At 39.1% G+C, this 21944-nt stretch overlaps 1 protein-coding gene across 1 annotated transcript in view; it reads right to left on the bottom strand.

Annotated features, from left to right (window-relative positions):
• Positions 1-21944, bottom strand: part of grin2aa (glutamate receptor, ionotropic, N-methyl D-aspartate 2A, a) — a 153099-nt gene that overhangs the window by 7504 nt on the left and 123651 nt on the right. Inside the window, exons 5-10 of the mRNA XM_016279424.1 lie at positions 11675-11877; positions 5361-5532; positions 4850-5003; positions 4328-4453; positions 3386-3615; positions 110-270 (exon numbers count right to left, since the gene is read on the bottom strand). Of these exons, the coding sequence (XP_016134910.1) occupies positions 110-270; positions 3386-3615; positions 4328-4453; positions 4850-5003; positions 5361-5532; positions 11675-11877 (1046 nt within the window). The remainder of the gene's footprint in view (positions 1-109; positions 271-3385; positions 3616-4327; positions 4454-4849; positions 5004-5360; positions 5533-11674; positions 11878-21944) is intronic.

Genomic DNA, 21944 nt, shown 5'->3' with positions numbered 1-21944 from the left:
CATTCAGTGTAAGGCAATTATATGCCACCAAAAACAATGACTCATTCACTATTTCACCCATTCTGCTCAGACTGACAGGATAAACACAGTGAGAGTGTGCTATACATACCCAGTCTTCAAGCTGACCAGCGCATCGTTCACCCCGGACTGATGGTACTTCACCATGTACTGGTGCATGTCAGGGTAATTCTTACGGATGTTCCTCTCTGTGCTGCCGTTTGGAACCGTTCCAAAGCGGAAAGGAGGGGAGTAGGAGTAGGGACTCTGAAACTGCAAAGTCAAAAAACAAAATAAACCATCAATAAAAGCACAGCAGGAAATAAAATGCTTCCATGGCAATAAATACAAATGAAAAAAAAAACAGAACATTGAGTTTTATCACTCACACTCTTAAAATGACTGCCTCTAATAAGAACTAAAAAGTGTTTTACAACCCAAATATTTTGAAGTTTACAAAGAACTTTTCATTCTCCAGTACTTTGGAAAACCTACATAAAGAAACCATATTGTACAGTAACAATAAGAACTTTTTTAATCTCGAAAAGAGCAAAAGACAACTTAACAATCCTCTAGTTTTGATAAGAAATACTTTGAAGAACCTTTATGTGCACATGACGTTTAAAACTCATATTCAACATCGTGAAACATCTTGTACGAGTTAATTTTACACTAAATGGAGTATTAAAGAAATGTTTGAGAGGAGTTTGTTAATCTAATCCTGTCAATCATGATGCAAGTTTTTTATGAACAGCTGCTTACTTTTGAAAATTCAAGTTCTTTATTAGCATCTTTGCTTCCATGAAGAAACTTTAACATGCATAGGACCTTTAGATTGCACAAAAGATTCCTTACAGTGGGAAAAGGTTTTTAGGTTGTTAAAATGTTCTTCACACTAAGAAAAAATAATGGTTCTTTTAAGAACTTCCTTCTTTGAGGAACCCAGAATGGCATTGCTACAAAAAAAAAGTTTCGGATCTTTTATTTTAATCTTAAAGAGTGTACCGTGACAATTCTTTTGGCATAATTTTGATTAAATGTATCACTAATTTCATTAATATGTAGTCCAGGTGGGTATTTAGGGCCCGAGTTGGATCTAAGTTAATATGTTCTTGATAAGGGCCTAACATCATAGGACTAAGCCCGGCAGTTTTGCTAAAGAATCTATTTTTATCTTTTCTTTAGACTCCATTCTGCATCACTCATATGACCAATCTGCCAAAGAAAAGAAGCACTTTGCCAGTAGACTGGACATGTGTTTGAATGTGTTTCTTTGTTGACTATTTGACCAGAGTTGTGGCTCTTTAATGTGGGGTTTGCTATGATGTGCAGACTGTGCTATGAGTGCAGGACCGGGGCTTTTATTTTTTATTGCATTGGACGAACCATATGCATTTGCTTAAGTGTTTTAGCATACATGCTAATTTTCAACACCTGTCCATGGGAGGCTTTAAAAAAAACAGTATCAAACACTTCGTCTTAAGCTATTTCCTCTTGCTCTTCATATCTTCTTCTTCCTCAAGCCCATATAATACATTAATTCAACTATCCTCTCGACTTTTATTTTAGAGAACTGACATTGCCTATCTTATTATACTATTTATTCTCTATTACATGCCAAACAGTGCCCTTTTTGTCTGGAACAAGTAGCTAAGGAGCTCTTCTCAAGCCAGACTACACCTGCTGCTCTCATCTTGCCTCTGCACCCTTTCAAAGTTCTTGACTCGGTAAGGTTATTTATTTTCACCGGGCAACTATATTTCAAGTAATTCAACACTTAAATAACAGCCCCCGAATAGGCAACAAAAAAAACTATTTGGGGAATCAGGAAAAATACACACTCATACACACACTCCTATCTGGACTTGTATAGAAGTACGACTCTCTGTATTCTGGAGATGAAATTTTACATTACAACACTCTACACCAATCACAAATGCTGACCTTACAGTAAAACACCAACAAAAAGTCCCATGACAGCTGAACAAGACAAATGATTCTACTTTAATAGAGCTCACCACTACAAAAGAGAGTTCACAATCTATGTGAAACAGCTTTAGGCTTTGTTTTATTTGTGATTGAAAAGATTATTTTCAAACAGGATATTTTATACTTGCCAGGACGGGCTAGTAGTTCAGATTTTTACTTGTTTTGCAATCATTTTGACTAGCTCCCACACAAAAAATATATTTATTTTTTTATATCATATATCATATCATATCATATCATATCATATCATATTTTGATAAAAGGCACTGTGTAGTCAGTAGTCCGTATTCTTCTGTTTTCTCTTCACATACCAGTTCTGCAATACAATGCAATGCATAGTCCTTTTTAAAGCTTCCAAGCATCCAAATTATTTCAAAGAAGGCTCAACCTCATCGTCATCCAACACTCACAGCAGCATGCTGGTGTGGTGCAGGATTCTTGTGCATTCTCTGCCTGAAATAAATACTAATCAGTTGTGAAGTCTTTGTTTTCATGTAAAGGAGGAGCACTCATTAGACTCGGATACGAGCCTCATGAACAAAATATCCAGCGCCCGACATAACTTCAAGCCTGCAAAGTAAACAGTCTAGACTGCAGTAAATACCCAGCAGAGACTGCAACGTCTTACCACAGGTCAAACTACTTTGTTGTGGTATTACAGGATCAAAACCACTGTGTTGCCACCAGTGGCATAGCTTTCATTAGATCTTTGGGAGACACACACACACACTTTGTCACATAATCTAGCAATAAATATACTTACATGACCTAAAGGTAAACTGCATTAAGAATGTGAATATTAAATATATATATATATATATAATAAATAAATCTATACACTACTGTTCAAAAGTTTGGGGTCGGTAGATATTTTAATGTTTCTAATGTCTCTTTTATTCTCAACAAGGCTGTTTTTTATTTGATCAAAAATACAGAAATAAAATTAATATTGTGAAATATTTTTTAAATTTAAAATAACTATTTTCTATTTTAATATATTTTCAAATGTAACTTATTCCTTTACTGGTAAAGCTAAAATTTAAGCATTATTACTCCAGTCTTCAGTGTCACATGATCCTTCAGAAATCATCCTAATATGCTGATTTGGTGCTCAAGAAACATTTCCTATTATTATTCTAAATGTTGAAAACAGTTGTGATACTTGATATTTTTGTGCAAATCGTGATGCATCTTTTTCAGGAATCTTTGATGAATAGACATTAATTTCGATAAAACTTCAAATATTTAAAATATAAACGTTTTTACTCTCAATTTCGATAAATTTATTGCATTCTTGCTGAATAAAATTTTTAATTTCTTTAAAAAAATACATAGTCCATTTGTATACAAAAAAATCAAAATTACATTTGAACGCTATAGTGTATAAATATTGTTTTACCTTATTGTCGCTTAGACCTGTCACTTGGTCCACAAATTCCTCCTGGATCATGAAGGCAGCCAGGTTGGCAGTGTAACTGGCCAGGAAGATGACAGCGAAGAAAGCCCAGATGGACACTATGAATTTACTGGTGGAGCCTTTAGGGTTTTGCACAGGCACAGAGTTGTTAAATACCAGGCCCCACAACAGCCACACTGCTTTCCCCATGGTGAAGGATGGTCCGTGAGGGTCTGCGGAAGATGCATTTTCAATAACATCCTTCATTTATGTCTTTCTCGGTGCTTTAATTTTGGAAATAACATTATCTCCCCTCTGCACGGTCATTAGAGTACTTGCACAGAATAAAGCCAACATACAGCACCCTACTGCTCAGCTGTTAATCTTCATATTCTTGAATAGCTCATCAGCCTTTTGTTTTCATATAAGCGGGACTGAATGCTAGAGTTCACCATGAAACATTAGGATAAATATACAGAAGCTAGAAACGGTTCCTTTGTAAGGTGGGTATAGAAATTGACAGTTGATTTATCTTTAGATTGCTTTGACGTGCCTCCTTTTTGAAAAAGGACAACTCGAAGCTTTAAACGAGTCATCTAACAAGAGAAGAAATGCTTTTTAGTGCCACATAACAAAGGCACTCCAAATGAGGCTACATGAATTCAATCTGATCCACTTGAATCAAATGAAAATGAATTGAACTTTATTGAACTAACTCGGAGCCTGAAACCACTCAGTGCCGAACACAGTGAAATTAAGTATAAATTAAGCCTTTATGTTTCGCAAAAGAACAGGGGGTTTGTGGTCCAGATGTGAGACACTCTATCAGAGCAGGGCAAGGATTTTCAAGTGTGCCTGAAACTGAAAGACCGACTGCATTGCAGGGGAAACAGAGGAGGAACCGTGAAGGGAGGGAGTGAGTAGCTGAGAGTGCTAGTAACGTACCTTTGCCCTGAGCGAGGTTCCTGTTGAAGCCCAGGGGGCTGATGTACTCAAACATGAAGACAGCCATTGCAGTCACCAGCAGCAGCATCACAAACATCATTATCCACACAGACGCGCTGAAAGGCTCTGCGGCGAAGGAGGAGCGAGAGACAGGTAGATCAGGGAAAAAAGTCACAGTCAATGACTATCATCCAGGCATTCTGCTTGATGTGTGACTATAGACAAGCTGAAGAGATTAAAGAGCTATACCGTGGGAAGCAAATGCGAAAGTGTCCATTGGGGAAGTTTCTCAGACCCTGTAATTATTGGCCTTATGCTAATTAAATAATGGCTTGCTGATCTAGTGCCATCAAGCATATGAATCTAAAAGCGGCCCACTTCAGCGGATTTGTGGGCGACTCTATCGGCCTGTCGGATCTGCAGTTTGTTTGGTGGGAAGACTTCAATATTTTGACAGGTGGAAATACGACTAGCCCCTCACGATCGTCAAGAAAGCGGCTGCTATGCCCTGCAGATAGTTACCTAAAAACGCTGATGGAGAGACGGTTCCGTTGCTACGGGATACCATCACACTAATCCCTGTTTCCACGAAGGGGACGGAGAAATCGATGGCCTCTGAGCGCTCCTCATTGATTGTCAGGGAGCCCACGGCCATGACTGCTTTTTTGTACACCACCTGCGGAAGGAGAAGAGACGACACGGAGGTTTAGTCAAAAGCTGCAAAGTTTATACAGAACACCTGGGACATTTCAATTAATTTTGCAGCCAAATGAAACCTGAGTTCCAGCATTTCACTCTCTCTGAATCCAAATTGAACAAATATCTAGATCCTTTCCCCAATTTCACATTTGATTGCTATCAGGCTTTGACTGTTACAAAATTACCAGTGGAGAGCGCGCGAGAGAAGGAGAAGCGCAATGCGCTTCTGTGAACAAAACTTTATTCAATCTAACCTTTGTTTAGCTGCGTAAATGGAAAAGCAGCGTTCGATAACAAATCGCATCGTCAGATTTGACTATTGAAATCTTCTCACCTCTCCCACCATGCCGTTCCACATGTTGTTGATCTTCTTCCCGTGCTTCCCGTTGGTCACTAGATAAAGGTCATAGGTGAACTTCACATTCCGAGCGATTTTCTTGAGGATGTCAATGCAGAAGCCTTTGCAGCACTTTTTAATGTATGTTCCTCCTCCCTCAGTGGTGTTGCTGATGGATAGAGCACATTAATCACAGTTCAACTTAAAGCAGAATATCTGAATCATGATGTCAGGACCATTTCAAGCTTAGCTGACTGATGCATTTTCTGGATTGTTCCATGCATAGGGAGAGATATGGCAGTATTGCAAGTTTTGTGCTTTAAATATGGGAATGAATGCCTAAATTATTCCAATGTCTTAGTCAGTAAGATTTTTTTTAAAGAAATAAATACTTTTATTCGGCAAGGATGCATTAAATTGATTAAAAGTGAAAGGAAAAACTTACATTGTTTCTAAAAATTTCTATTTCAACTAAATGTTGTTCTATATTAATCGAAGAATACTGAAAAATGTATCACTGTTTCCACAAAAATATTAGTATACTACAACTGTATAGTACAACTGTTTTCAACATTGACAATAATGTTTCTTGAGCACTAAATCAGCATATTAGACTGATTTCTGAAGGATCATGTAGACTGGAGTAATGGCTTCTAAAAATTCAGCTTGGCCATCACAGAAATAAATTAAATTTTAAAGTATATTCAAACAGAATTTTTTTTTACTTTACATTGTAATAAAATTTCAAAATATTGCTGTTTTTGCTGTATCAAATAAATGCAGTCTGGCGAGCATAAGAGGCTTCTTTCAAAAAAATTTAAAAATCATACCGACCTCAACATTTGGTAATGAAGATGGAAACTTTAACCTATTTGATGAAAGAAATGTTAATGACCACAAACACTTATCAGTAAACTAAAACTTACAGAATGACATTTTGGCATTTTTAAACAATGTGCTCTCTCTGGACCGTAATGTATGAATTTGACAGATTTAAATGTATATTTATTGTCACAACCTAAATATTTGGGGAATTAATCTGAGCACTTGTGATCAGATGTTAGAGTCTTTGATTTCATGACTACATATATCACACAATATGTCAGAGTGTAAGTTCATGTTCGTAAATCACAAAAATAAGGTTAAGCACAAATATTGAAATTATATATTATATTTTATATATTATATTTTAACATTTTAATCTCACCAGAAACATAGACCTCCTTTAGTGCAGTTACTATACAGTGTGTGAACTTCATGTGAATTTCAGTGCATGTACACAATAACCAATCATGTGTGAACAGAGCGGGATTAAGCACTCAGAAGAGGAGTCACAATTGTATTTAGCTGTAGTGTGTCTAAATCATATTTTGGACAGCAGCCTGCTTGTGCAGACCATTCACTAGCTGGGATTACAGTACAGTAGGTATAGTGTGCTGAAGCATGAACGATAAAGCCTTTCGCTGCCGGCAGTGAAGAAATTTCTTAATTACAATGAATAGTAGGGCTTTCCCTTGAGAGCCTCTCAGGGAGCCATCAACGGAGTGCCAAACCTCTGGTGAAAATTGCAGTCGGCTGGAGATTTCTGATGCCTCATAAAGACCACCGTCAATCTGTGCCGACTTAATTGCAGAGGGGTTTCTGTTTTCCCGAGCGAGGAGGAAGACAATTCTATTTACAGGGCAATCAATATGATTATTTCATTTGGACTGGGGGAGAATGTCCTGTTTTTTTAGTTTTTTACACATAGTCAGGAGGGGTTGACTGGAGTAGAACCTGCACAACTCCAGTTTACAGTACATCAAGTGTTTATACACTCAACTTTATTTCTCAGCAGAATTTATCCTAGGGTACTACCTCACCCAAACAAAAGTCCTGTTTATACATGGTATTAAAATCTGGGTGATCCAATCCCAAGCAGTTAGCCAGATACATTAATGTTTAACTGGCAAGGACTAGGAGTGGCACTTATTATCAAATGTACCAATTTATTTAATTATAATTTAATTAATTACCAATTTTATTAACTTAAGAATAAAAACGTAAATAAACAAATCATTTTATTTGTACATTTATTTTATTCTTTATTGTTACATTTAACTACATAATACCAGATGAGCTGCTGTTCACACATTATCACATTTATCTCTGACAAAGGTCAGTCAGAGTCTTAGATTGTCTGTCTGTCAGATTGGGCAAAAAAGTCTTCACATATAAATATAGTTATTTTGTTATTTTGGGGGCAAGTGTTTATACACTCAACTTTATTTCTCAGCAGAATTTATCCTAGGGTACTACCTCACCCAAACAAAAGTCCTGTTTATACATGGTATTAAAATCTGGGTGATCCAATCCCAAGCAGTTAGCCAGATACATTAATGTTTAACTGGCAAGGACTAGGAGTGGCACTTATTATCAAATGTACCAATTTATTTAATTATAATTTAATTAATTACCAATTTTATTAACTTAAGAATAAAAACGTAAATAAACAAATCATTTTATTTTTACATTTATTTTATTCTTTATTGTTACATTTAACTACATTTTTTAAACAAGATTTAGATGTAAAAAAGTGATAAATACGTCTATTTGCCTATTTATTTGCCAACATATGATTTATTCAACTTTTAATTTTTTAATTGTTAAAGAATATATTTATATTATTATACATTTTAAAATTTTTTATTACAATAGAAATGTAAATAAATAGATCACTTTCCTTAGGTCAACTTTACTAATGTCAAATGAATAAAGAAAAACATTTGGCAAAGAGACAAACAAATGCAATGTAAATGTTGCAATTAAAAATGACTTATGAATTTTTTTCTTTATTGTTAAATTTAATTACATATTTAAACAACAATTAGATCAACAGTTTTAAATGTCCATTTTGTTTATTTTATTTTGTTGCCAAATCAAAATTTGATTTATTTATTCAGAGTTGTGCATATTTTTCATATGCAGAGATCCTTACACTGAGTCAGGAATGCGCAAAACTTTTGGTTTTGTCCAAGACAGTTTACAGAACACTTATTACAGGGACAATCCCCCTGGAGTAGCCTGGGGGGTAAGTGCTTTGCTCAAGGGCAAAATGGCAGTGGTTAATGAACTGTCCCTTGTTGGGTTTAAACCTACAACCTTTTGGTTAACAGGATCCTTAACTACAAGTCTGCACAACATGCACTCTGGTGAAGGCATGTTCTGGACATAATTATGAGAGACTGGTATGAATATAGAACACTCTCCAATTAGCAAACAGTTGTTCAAAGCAGCTAAGCTTGTAGAGAAAAGTGTACTTTAGTAAAGAAAAAAATGACAGGGTTGCAGACAGGACAAAGCTGCGTTAGTAATCACGCCACCATCTGTGAGTGGAGCATATCCACTGCAGAGATCAGACAGACAACACTTAAATTAGCAAAGCCACCTGGGAACCTCATTTAACTTTTAGATTGAAGCTAATTAAGACTCGGCTCTCTATGTTCTTTAAACAGATCATCAATAAGAAAAAAAACACTTATGAGTATACTTTGTCTCCACAGATTGCTCCCATGGACGCCAATTCCTTCTTCTCAATGCAACCTATTTTTTGCTATCGCCATGTATTTGATGTAGTCCCGATGTAGCCCCAGATGTAGTCTTCATGCAACACCGATAAATATTTTTTTCAGAGACCTCCCATTACTTATTACAGTATTCAGTGGCACATGATCCTTCAGAAATCATTTTAATATGCTGATTTGTTGCTTAATAAATATTTCTTATTATTATCAATGTTGAAAACAATTGTGGCACTTAATGTTTTTGTGGAAACAGTGACACATTTTATTTCAGAATTCTTTGATAAATAGAAAATAAAAAAACAGCATTTATAAGAAATATTTTGTTTTGTAACAACATAAAAGTCTTTATTGGCAGTTTTGATTAATTTAAACTGTTATATACTGTGATATACTGTAGGGCTGCACGATTATGACAAAAATCATAATTGTCAATTATTCCCTTGAAATTGTAATTGCGATTATTAATTACGATTATCACAATTTACATTGAATGATGTTTATACCACTGTTTTATGCAACTGCATGCCGTATTTTTATATGAAAATAAACAAGCTGAAAACACTCTAACTGAAAAACTTTTAGTGCTTTTCTATAGTATTAAGCCTCAAATGTCAACTATACATCGGATTGGTTTCTTCTTTAAATGATAAAAAAGTACAAATATGAATGGTATTATAATGTTATACTAAAACTAAAATTAAAATAATGGGAAAAACCCTTAAGACAAAAAACGCATCTTAAGCGTGCAGAATAAATTAAGTGGACTTTGAACAATTAATTGCCGCTTTGAACAATTACGTAATTGTGGCCTCCATAATTGTAATCGCGATTAATTCAATTAATTGTGCAGCCCTAATATACTGTTTATATCAGTGACAGATGAGCTTTCAAATAAGTAAGAAATCTTCTATTGCTTTTACCATAAACATTCTGTTTAATGTGATTATGGCTCAGTTAAGTTGACTGAGTAATTTTATGATAAAAGCAAGCAGATAAGGAACCAATAAAGTTAGGCTGAGAGAGAGAGACAGAGAAAGAGAGGCAGGTCTATCTCAGGGAGGACCGGACTATATATCCTGCCAGTGTCTTTGCATGCCTCAGTAATTTCTTCCTCCCTTTCCTCTTCCTCTAAATAGGCATAATGCTTGAAATTGGATTGTGCCAATGAAGGAACACAACAGAGAGACACAATGAATTCCCCCGGCTCCTGCAGAGGCTCTATTCAAACTATTCAAAAGGCAGAATCCATATTATTACAGAGTCTTCCTCCCATTTTGATACCCAGCGGCAATAAGAGGGGCTCCCTTATGTCACCAGACCACTTCCTCGCTGCCTTTACTATACCAATTACATTCTTATGTAGACACACTGTCTGTTTGTTTCTTCTTTTAGAGATTTTTTTTTATATGGCAGGCAATTCTGATCCCTTGCCCAGACAACACACAGTGTGAAAATCTAGGAGTTAAATCTAAGAGGTAAAAGTTGGAGGTGATAGTCTGAGCTGATAGAGTTGACAACAGGCTTCAGATATCTGAATTCTGCCATTTGCTTTTAAAGTACAAATATCTCAGTGACTCATCAGAGTGATCTTGAATTGTGTGCATCTGTTTGTGTGTGTGTGTGTGTTGGTCACTGAAGCATGTTTCCTCTGTGTCTGCAGCTTGTCAAGCTGGCACTGCATCAGTTTCTGCATCTACAGACCTCAGTGGCAGCTAAAGTAGAGGGTAAAACAACAGCTGAGGATACCAGATGAGCTGCTGTTCACACATTATCACATTTATCTCTGACAAAGGTCAGTCAGAGTCTTAGATTGTCTGTCTGTCAGATTGGGCAAAAAAGTCTTCACATATAAATATAGTTATTTTGTTAAGCACTGGCCTGTTTGCAAGTGGACATGTGTGGCATCCATGTATCCTCTCGTGTGTTTGTGTGTTTTCTCAGTTCTTTGATGAGACTAATCTTCATGCATACAGGGCAAGCTGTGGTGATCCTATGAGATCATATATTCTTTGCCCTATTTAGCAGTGTAAAAAAATCCAATAAAAGCGTTTCTTCACATGGGCAGTTTTCACACTCTGTGTTAATCATGGCTCACAGATCACAACAACTTTTATGACTGTGCCTTTTTTTAATAAACTCAAACATGTAAACTACTGTTCATAAGTCTGGGGTCTGTACAATTTTAAAAAAAGATAATAAGAATAATTTTATTCAGCATTAATTTGATCAAAAGTGGCAGTGAAGACAAACTGTTTTCAGCATTGATAAGAAATGTTTCTTCAGCATCGAATCAGCATATAAGAATGATTTTTGAAGGATCATGTGACACTAAAGACTGAAGTAATGACTGCTGATAAATCAGCTTTGCCATTACAAGAATATATTAACAATATTTCATAATTTTACTGTTTTTACTGTAACTTTAGAAAAAGCATTTTTTATTTTAGAAAATTTATTTTTTAGAAAAACCTTTGAGTCTCCCTTGGACTATAAGCACCTAAAACTCAGTTAACACCTGTAAAATTCCAATCTAGTGTCAAGCGGACAGTAACACACTATAATACTTATTGATGTACAGTATGTAGTCATGCAATCAACAACCCTCCACATATATCAAACATTCTTTAAGAGTGCTCTAACATCACTCTACGCACCTCTCTAGGGTCAGAAAGTCAAACATCCATCGGTTTGAGAGTGATTCTTTCAGGAGATGTGTGAGTGATAGAGAAGTTGAGCAGCAAGCCTTACTCTTTGATGTGTTTGCGGCAGGGCACAGAGTTTCTCATGCAGGTGCCTGTCAGGCGCTCCACATTCTCCACAATGACAAAAGGCTTCTCCTCTAGAGTTACAATGGTCAGGTGATTGTCGTCTGTCTCCGCATCACCAAAAGAGTTGAAGCGAGGCCACACAGGATATTTCAAAGTCAAACTCTGGTTCTCCCATTTGCCCATCTGGAAATGAATTGAAAAGAGGAGTGTCACATTACTGCTCAATAGCTTACTAGCATTATTCTTTTACTTGCAATATTGCCAACACATCAATGTACACAATAACATCAGTGACAGAAAGAAAAAAACCCGGAAAGATTAAAAAATAGGTGCTCATGATTGTAATGAAATTGTAAAAAAAAATCAAACTAAAATTAAAATAATATTAATAAAAAATACTGAAAACTATTTTAAGTGTGAAATGTGAAAATTTAAAAAGTGTGAATGTGAAATAAGTTCTTCAAATTATTTCACACATTTATAATAGTGAAAGAGAAGGTGTGACTCTGTCTCAACCTCACCAGTGTCACACTAACACAGATTTGCTTTTCCTTTGGATGCCATTTTTGTCTGTGTCTGTCTTCTATGGCTAGACTGTGATCACTAAGCATGTATTTGCTGAGGATCGTCTCTGCTTTGTGTCTTTCGCTCTGTCTCTCTCTCTCAGTCCCAGAGAGCAAGGTGTGGGGATAAAGCAATGCTTCAGAGCAAATCATATCAGATCCACCGATGCCAGGCAAACACATTCATCAAACAGTGCCACATAACACAGTCCCTGTGTCTGAATATGCAAAAATACACAAAAACAAAGATGTGACATGAAAAAGATCAAATAAATTTCTACAGTATGTTGTTTAAAAAAATAAAACATAGTTTACAATTTTAAATAAATAAACAAACAAACTTAATACACAAAAATACAGGGACAGGAAAAAGATAAAATAAAATAAATTGTAACAGTGTATACAGTATGTGGTATAATGTTACAATTTAACATTGTTAAAAAAAGAAATAAATAAAAAGATGTAAATAAACAAATAAAACAAATCAAATAGTTCCACATAACACAGTCCTTACACACACACACACAGACACACACACACAAAGAGTAAGGAAATGCCAGTAAATCATAAAATTGTGCAGTATGCTTTTTTAAATAAAGTAATAAAGAAATGTAATAAAGAAACAAAAAATAAAACAAAAATAAATTATATTAATCAAATAGTGCCACATACAGTAATATATAGATACAGAGTTCAACAAAGAGTAAGGAAATGCCAGTAAATCATAAAATTGTGCAGTATGCTTTTTTAAATAAAGTAATAAAGAAATGTAATAAAGAAACAAAAAATAAAACAAAAATAAATTATATTAATCAAATAGTGCCACATACAGTAATATATAGATACAGAGTTCCCTATCGATACTTCACTCGTACTGTGTCTGTTTAAGACGCTTGGGGAAAACTCCTTTATCTCCGATGACTGAAGCCTTTCAATAACGCAGTGTAACTGCACGGCCATTGGTTCGTGCAGGGAATAAAAAACAAACCAATGGCTCGGCAGCTGAGCTGCACGAGCCTATGGTGTTAAAGCCCGCCAAAGCCTGCCAGAATGGGCAGGGTCATCTGGCTATATAAGCGGCACATCCCCATAGGATCCTCAGATTATTCTCCTTCAGCGACGACTACTAGATTCTCGCTCTACAAGACTATGAAGCCTTCGCCGTGATCAAGCCTCGCAGCAGATCGAGAGACCCCCTTCCTGCTCGGCCATTCTCGCTGCTTCACGCCGCCCTCGTGCTTGCAGCAGCGATGGTCTCTGGTTCCCTGCCGCTATCCGGCGATATAAAAGGATAAAGATATAAAAATTTTCGCCGTTGTTTCAAATGCCGCGCCATTACTATCGCTGACGGTCACGGTGAGTGTGTTTCATGCTTGGGCGCCGCCCACGCTAAAGCAGCACTCATTGAGGCTGAGCCCCCGCGTGCCTCACTCTCTCCACTTAGAGAGTTTTCTCCAGTCCACTTCTCCCTCCCAGACCAGCGTCCCTCTGCGGCATGCGAACGATCTGGTCACATTTGGAGGAAGCGAGTGTGACGCCATGGACGACAGCATGTCGTTGAAGGCTTCAGATGCGGAGGAGCTGTTGGGCTCGTATGTCGACCCGCCCCCTTGCCATCTGCACAACCCAGCACAGCCAGCACGGGCATGGATGCCGAGCTTTTCCGCATACTGTCTAAAGCTGTGGAGGAGCTGGGTTTGGAGTGGTCTCCGCCAGAGGAGCCCACCCGCAGCCGCCTGGATGAATGGTTCTTGCCGGGGCACAGTCAGGCCCCCCGACAACGAGCTTCACCATTCTTTCCGGAGGTCCACGACGAGATCACCAAGTCTTGGCGTGCCCCCTTACTCGGCCCGTCTTCATGCCTCATCATAGTCCGCCCTCCATCAGTCAACGGCGCCGAAGAAAAAGGATACGACAGACTGCCTCCCCTGGATGAGTCAGTGGCCGTGCATCTCTACCCGCCCACGGCCATCGGCTGGAAGGCAAAGGCTGCCCACCCGTCCAAGCCGTGTAGGGCGACTTCAGTTCTCACCGGATGAGCCTACTCATCTGCTGGAGAAGCGTTGCATGGACGAGTCCGGCCCGGACCCTACAGCTTTTAAGGAGCTGCGCAGTGCGACCGAGCTGGCTCTACTCGCCACCAAGATGATAGGGCAGGCGATTGGCAGATCCATGGCCAGCCTAGTGGTGCTGGAGCGCTATCTATGGCTAAACCTCACGGAGATCAAGGATGCTGATAAGGTCCCCTTCCTAGACTCCCCGGGGAAGTCGACCTCTTCACCTTTTCGAAGGACAGGGACGCGTTGGCCCACGACTGGCCCAACCTCCTACTTTACGCTTATCCCCCGATCGCTCTGATTCCACAGGTGATCAGGCGAGTCAGAGAACAGAGACTCAAGGTTCTGTTGGTGGCCCCGCTCTGGATGATCCAGCACTGGTTTGCAGAGCTGTGCCGGCTGCTCTCGGCAGCCCCGTGGCCCATTCCCCTGAGACGGAACCTCCTCTCTCAGGCAAACGGAACGATATGGCACCCCCAGCCCGAGCTGTGGGCTCTGCACCTTTGGCCTCTCGATGGGAGCTTACGAACCTCCCCGAGAACGTGCTAAACACAATCTCTCAGGCTAGAGCACCGTCTACAAGACGCCTCTACGCCCTTAAATGGTCTGCCTTCTCCGCCTGGTGTACAGCCCGTGGCGCAGACCCAATCTCATGTGACATATCTCTGATATTGTCCTTCCTGCAAGAGCTGTTGGATAAGGGCTGTTCCCCTTCCACGCTCAAGGTCTATGTAGCAACCATAGCAGCTTCTCACGCTCCTATAGCTGGCCAATCGGTGGGAAGGAACAACTTGGTTGTTCATTTTCTGAAGGGGTCTAGAAGGCTCAACCCACCACGCCCCATCACTGTCCCTACATGGGATCTGCCCAAGGTGTTGAGGGCTCTGAAGAGCCCTCCATTTGAGCCACTACAGTCCATTGACCTTTGTCCCCTGACGCTTAAGACTGCTCTGCTTCTAGCATTAGAATCGGTAAAGCATATGGGAGATATGCAGGCGCTATCAGTGAGCCCCACCTGCCTCGAATTCTGGCCCAACGACTCTAAGGTCATCCTGAAACCAAGGCACGGTTATGTACCTAAGGTGCCCTCTACTCCATTTAGAGCACAGGTAATAACTCTAATAACTTCCTCCTTCGGAGCAAGACCAAGAGTTGAACTTACTCTGTCCCGTCAGGGCGCTGAAAGTCTATATTGAGCTTTCCGCCCCGTTCAGGCGGTCGGATCAGCTATGCGTATGCTTCGGTGGCCGCACCAAGGGTTGTCCGGTTACGAAGCAGAGACTTTCCAAATGGATAATTGACGCTATTATGCTTCGCTGCCGAGCCATTGGTTCGTTTTTTATTCACTGCACGGACCAATGACCATACAGTTACACTGCATTATTGAAAGGCTTCAGTCATTGGAGAAAAAGGAGTTTTCCCCAAGCGTCTTAAACAGATGCAGTACTCGTTCCGTATCTCAGGGAACCGAGGTTACGTTAGTAACCGAGTACGTTTCCTTTATCAGCAGCACAAAATTAAATGTAATACTTAAATACTGCCATCCATACTTATGTACATAGTTTGAAAGTGTTAGGTCAAATTAATATAATGTTTAAATACTTCATTAAACAGTAGACCAGCAATTCCCAGATGATATCCGGAACAGTGCCATTCTGAGGAACTAGAAAAAAAAAAAACTGAAAAAGACATGACAGTCATGACCAAATTTTCCTAAGAGTGTTAGGTCAGTGCACTGAAGAGAGATGAGGGACCAGGGTATCTCAGTAGCTGCAGTGGTGCTAACCAGTGTCACAGGAATTTTGGGTTAATGCTGTTAATCCTATCAGCATGCTTTAGGAGGAAGCCGTAATCGCTTTCCTCCTACCCCAGATGAACCGGAGACTGAGGACGTTTCCGACACCACCAGAGTTTCCTTTATCAGGAGCACAGCCCCCGATTCATCCGCAACCTTATTAGAGTCAAAGCGCCTTTCTTTTTGAGTTGCCCCCCCCCCCACCAACTTTCTCCAACGCATCTTGTTCTACTGTGTGAAAAATTCATTTAATTAATCTGTCTCATTTGGTTTCATGGCACATTTCTTTTGTCAAGCACTGTGGGTAAAAAAGGCTCACCAAGCTTATCTGTCTCAACTGAAGACAAAGTAACTACTTGCAGTTTCTGTCGACTCCAGGCTTACCATCCTAAAAGTATGATTTATGAATTTGATGTTTTCAGATCACTTTCTTTATTGAAAATAAAAGGACATGACTCCTCTTGTACTGTCAGTACAAGAGATGGCGTGCAAACCTTTTAGTAACGCAGAAGTAAAGCCATGTTATATTAAAGTAGCACTATGTAACTGTTTCTGTGTTCAAAATTTGCCAAATGTATATAATGAGTACATCATGAATTCATCTTCCAAACCGCGTTTTTGTCTTATTCCGAATCACTATGGTACACTTATAATAAGTACTTATATTTGGACTATTGTAGCCTGGTCGGGTCGTCACCGCTGCGGAGTAACACATACCTGCATGAATCACCATAAACATAAACTTAGAGAAGTAGCTCCGGTTGGAATGTTCTTCTGCGGGATGTGTGCAGTTCTGTTTATTAACCGCTAGAGCGCCAAAAGTTACATAGTGCATAGTTAAGGCACAATTCCCACTTTGCGTGTCGACAGCGATGCTTATGAATGTCTGGCAGGACACATATGTTGCTGTACATGCTGATGATGGAGCGATAGGCCACAAGCAGTTGAATAATTCAGTGTGCTCACCAATGAAAACAGAGCACAAATGCTAAGAACAACAGAGCGCTGCCTAGAGTTGAAACTGCACCGAGCCATTAATTCTTAATGGAACAGGATTCAGAAATGGCTAAACCTAGCTCTAGTCCCTTTTTTCTCTCTTATCTAACTTTCTCTCCACCGTCTCACGTGTAGCACATATCTCTCTCTCTTGCTTTCATTCTGCTCACTTTTGGTCTGTGGCTCATCTCTCTGTTTTTCATCCATTATTTGGAAATGTTTGAGCATTTGTTTTTGAAACTTTTTTGATCTTGAAACTTCACAGTATACATTCATTGCAAATGCACACACATACTTACATTGTAAATATACACAGACATGGAACGTCTAATGTCTTTCAGACTGAATACAAATAGTATGACTTGAACAAGAGTGTTGTTATTCTGTGCCAAAATATTCAGACCAACAACACAACAGTGAGTGTGATATTGCTTTCAAACAACAGCAAAATAAACAAGATGCAATTATTAAATAACTTAAATTTTAGGGCCTGTTTACACCTGGCCACTTCATGTGTTTTCTCTGATTGGACAGCGATCTGATTTGTTAAAACTGTTCCACTTATACTTGGCCACATAAATGTGTCTCCACAAAATGGATATAAATCCAATCTTCGATTCCCGCGCTGTATGAAAATTTAACGGAGTTCACATAAACGAAAGCAACAGATATGTGTTACATTTTATTACATCAGCAAATTTTAAGATCAAAGACCGCAACAGGAGAGAGAGCAGCATCAGCACTGGAAAGATAAGTTAGTCTTACTACTTTTAATAAAGATAATTGTGTGTTGAGCGTCTGCAGCAGTTTACGTGTAGGCTTGCTGAAGAGATACTCAGCTACTCACCTGCTGTGATGCGTGTTGAATTAGTGCTGTCATATCTGGCTATGACATGTCATATAGCTTTTAACATGCTCTCACAGATTTATTATTTTAACATTTTGGGAGGAGTAAAATTTACATATGTGGTTTCAACAACCAGATGGGTAATTCCGTGACAAACCGGAGGTCCCCGGCTCAAATTTGTGATTTTGTTAATATTTTTTATGTGGAAAGACAGTGATGAAAGCCAAAATATTAAATGTCACAGATGTATATTTACTAAGTAATCCACAATTTTGCAGAGGGGGGGATATACATCTGTGCACAGGGGCACCGCTAAGGGGGGGAAGTTAGGACGATTCTAATGGCCCACGCACTTTTTGGGCCCCCAGAGATATGTTTTATTAGCAGTAACAGTACTAGTAGTAATGCAATAGACATTATAAATGTTTCTACCCAAGAGTTACAAATAAAACAAAATTACGGCTTATTTCTGCATTTCTCTCTCTTGGCTCTATATTTCATAAATATGATGTTTCTTATCACTGATATGCTGACGATACACTGCTTTTGGATCTTCATTGTGTGTCGCTAATACTGAAAATCAATTAGGCTCCCTGCCTTTAACATTGCACAACAGAGTTAAGAACCTAGGCGTTCTTAATCTTTGATTCTCACTTATTATTTGATAAGCAGATCAATTCTGTTGTCAAAGGAAGCTTCTTTCATCTCCGGTCCATTACCAAATTAAAACAGCTCCTCTCAAAGAAGGACATAGAAGTAGTGATCCATGCACTTATTACATCCCGACTTGATTACTGCAATTCATTATATATACTGTCGGTCTATCTCATTAATTGTTTGCAATTGGTCCAAAATGCAGCAGCTAAACTTCTGATGAGAACTAGGAAGAGAGAGCACATCACTCCTGTTCTCACTTCCTTACATTGGCTACCAGTCAGATACAGAGTTGATTTTAAGGTTCTGCTGTATGTTTATAAAGCTTTGCATGGGCTAGTACCACAGTGTATTGCCGAACTCTTTCAAACATTTTCTGTACCAATATCTCTCAGTTCGTCTAACCAATTGCTTCTTTTTGTTCCTCGGCCCCACTTAAAGACTAAGGGTGACCAAGCTTTTGCAGTTGCGGCTCCTAGGCTGTGGAATGCACTTTCAGTTGATGTGATATCCTCCCCCACATTGGACACATTTAAATCTAGATTGAATACTCATTTATTCTCTTTAGCCTATGGTGTTGCCTGAGTTACATATCGGGGTTTTAGTTGTTTATGGCTTATCTGCATGTTTTATTTTTATCTTATGTGTTAGTTTTTGTTTTTATTTTTATCTTGCCAAAACTGTTTATAATTGTACAGCACTTTGGTACAATACTTGTTTTTAAATGTGCTTTATAAATAAACGTAAACTTGAATTTGAATGCACATGTGCTACAAAAATCGGATAGTGTGCGTACAGTATGCACATACTATTTTGGTGATGCAATTGGCATCACACGCAGTGTATGCAGACCCTCACGTACACGTAAAAACTGAAGTATACTTTGGCCTTAAAGCTACAAATAAAATCTAAGTATTTTCCCATCTTACATTACACGGTTTTCTGTGAAATCTGTCAACTCCAAATGCCTAAAAACTTCAGCTCACTCTGACTTTCGCCAACTAACATAATCTAGCCTTTAGACAAAAATAATTCCAAATGAAGCCACAGTAGTCTCTCAAAGCAGCAATAGTGGTGTTCCTAAATCAATCAGTGTTTTGAATTAATTAGTTAAATGAACAACTCTGACTATGACTCACCCACAAAGCTGGTCAGTTGTTTCATTCCTAAATGAAAAGCACATATAAGAATATATGTAGTATGAATGTAATCGAACTGTACTACTTTCATCATTGTCATGTGTCCTACCAGTGTCAGTTGTGTCGCCTTCACTGCCATTCACAAACCCTCTCCCAGATGCACACTTCAGAATCTCAGAGAAAGTAGCATGTAATCTGGCTACTTTTTGATTTGGATGCAGCCAATCACTTGCTGCCTGGCATATATACAGTATATATACAGTATATATAAATATATATATATATATAGGTGAATTATACACATACTGTAGTTGGTAACCAAACTTTGTGAAAGCCATTTAGAATGCCTTTGCTCATAGTGCATTTAAAAATTCAAACAAACAATCCATGTATGAGGCATTAAAATCTCACTGTGAAACCTTGTGAAATACTTTCTCTTTTGTGTGAAAATTCTTTGCTTTTATGAACAAAGCGAAAGAGAGTGAATATTCAACCATCCATAAACCAAGAAGACACTTAAAAAGGAAGAAACTTGTAAAGCTGAGAGAGAAAAAGACAAAGAAATTGGATAGACTAAATTGATGAAGAAAGGCTCTTGTGTTCCAGACACTAAGTAATGACAGTGTTTGAGCCACTCAAAATCTAATCAAACAACACAGGCAATGTAGCGCCTGTGATGAAAACAGCCCCATCCCACCACTATGCAAAGCAAGCCGGTTGCGCCTATGCATTTCAATGACCTCATTAGATAAATATAATTAAAAGGGAGCTTTGTGAAGCAATGGAGCAGAGAATCCAAATTAAGATGCTTAATGTCGTCCTCATTGTATTACTGCTCTTAATAGAGAAGTAAGTTTGTTTTCTTATTTCATTCGACTTCAGTTGTGATTAGCACGACAGTGAAAAGGGGTTATAGTGGAATCAGGCACAAACTAACCTCTAACCACTTGATTTGAGGGGCCCCAATGGTTGCAGATATTGTGAAGACTGTTTATTATAATAAGTATTTTATTAAGTATTTAAATTAATTGCAAATCAAAAAAGGTGAAATTGAGAGTCCTAGGAAAATGGAAAAATGTATTAAGAATTTGAGTGAGAGTAACAGCACTGCACTGACAGTAAACTCGCTGCTGTTGACAGATAATCTAGATGAAACGTGAGGAACATACTAAACCAGTGCTATAGGCGATGTCAGTATACCACAAGTCGGGAAAGATGCTACAGAGCATCTACTGCGAATGCAGTGCAGCTCTTTCGCCAAGCAGTAGTTTGATATATCGAACCTTGTTTTACGTACTGTCAGACAGGGTGCGGCACACTGTTTCTTGTTCTTACTGCTATGAAATATCGGAGCATCTGACAGCTAATGAAAAACGTCTCTAGGTTACGTATGTAACCATGGTTCCCCGAGGGAATGAGACGCTGCGTCGAGATCGCTTTGGGAATGCCCCTGCGTGACCACGTTCTGAAGCACGTGTAAAATCAGTCCAATGGAGCAGCGAGACGTCACGAGCGGGGTGACATGAGCGCCAGGAAGTATAAAAGCGCATCCGGCAGAGCGCAAGTTAACAACTATGGGCCCTGGTGAAGAAGTGGGCACCTTAGGGACATACCCGGCCCTCGGGTAAAGGAATGCCATACCCATGCCTGGAGCAAATTCCAGGCACTAACAGAAAGCGCCTGAAGTTCCCCGATCCTTTTTAGTGAGGAAATAGCGAGGAGAAAGATGGTCTTGAGCGTGAGCAACTTGACCAAAACTTCTTCTATGGGTTTAAGCCCTCCAGAAACACAGCCAGGTCCCATGAGGGCAGCTTAGTGCGCTGTACTTAGTGCTTAGTGCGGCCTCAGCCTCAGGGTCCCATGGAGGAAACGAGTGATAAGTGGGTGTCTTCCCAATGATTGACCACCCAGAAGGGCGTGGTAAGCAGCTAAGGCCGCCACGTATACCTTCAGAGTGGAGGGAGATAACCCTGCGGAGAATCGCTCCTGCAGAAACTCCAGAACCGTACCAATTGGGCAGTTGACTGGGTCCTGCAGTCGCTGTCCGCACCATGAAGCGAAAAGTTTCCACTTCAAGGCGTACTGTTTCCTAGTGGCGGGAGCTCTGGACTGGAGTATAGTCTCAACAACCTCAGTTGAGAGACCAGATGCTAGGAGCTGTGCCCCCTCAGGGGCCATGCCCACAGCTTCCATAACTCC

Source organism: Sinocyclocheilus grahami, unplaced genomic scaffold (assembly GCF_001515645.1).
Source record: "Sinocyclocheilus grahami isolate Dianchi unplaced genomic scaffold, SAMN03320097.WGS_v1.1 scaffold130.1, whole genome shotgun sequence".
In the NCBI taxonomy this organism is placed as follows: domain Eukaryota; kingdom Metazoa; phylum Chordata; class Actinopteri; order Cypriniformes; family Cyprinidae; genus Sinocyclocheilus; species Sinocyclocheilus grahami.
The sequence above is the reverse complement of the archived record's forward strand: the minus strand, read 5'-3'. Positions and strand labels throughout refer to the sequence as shown.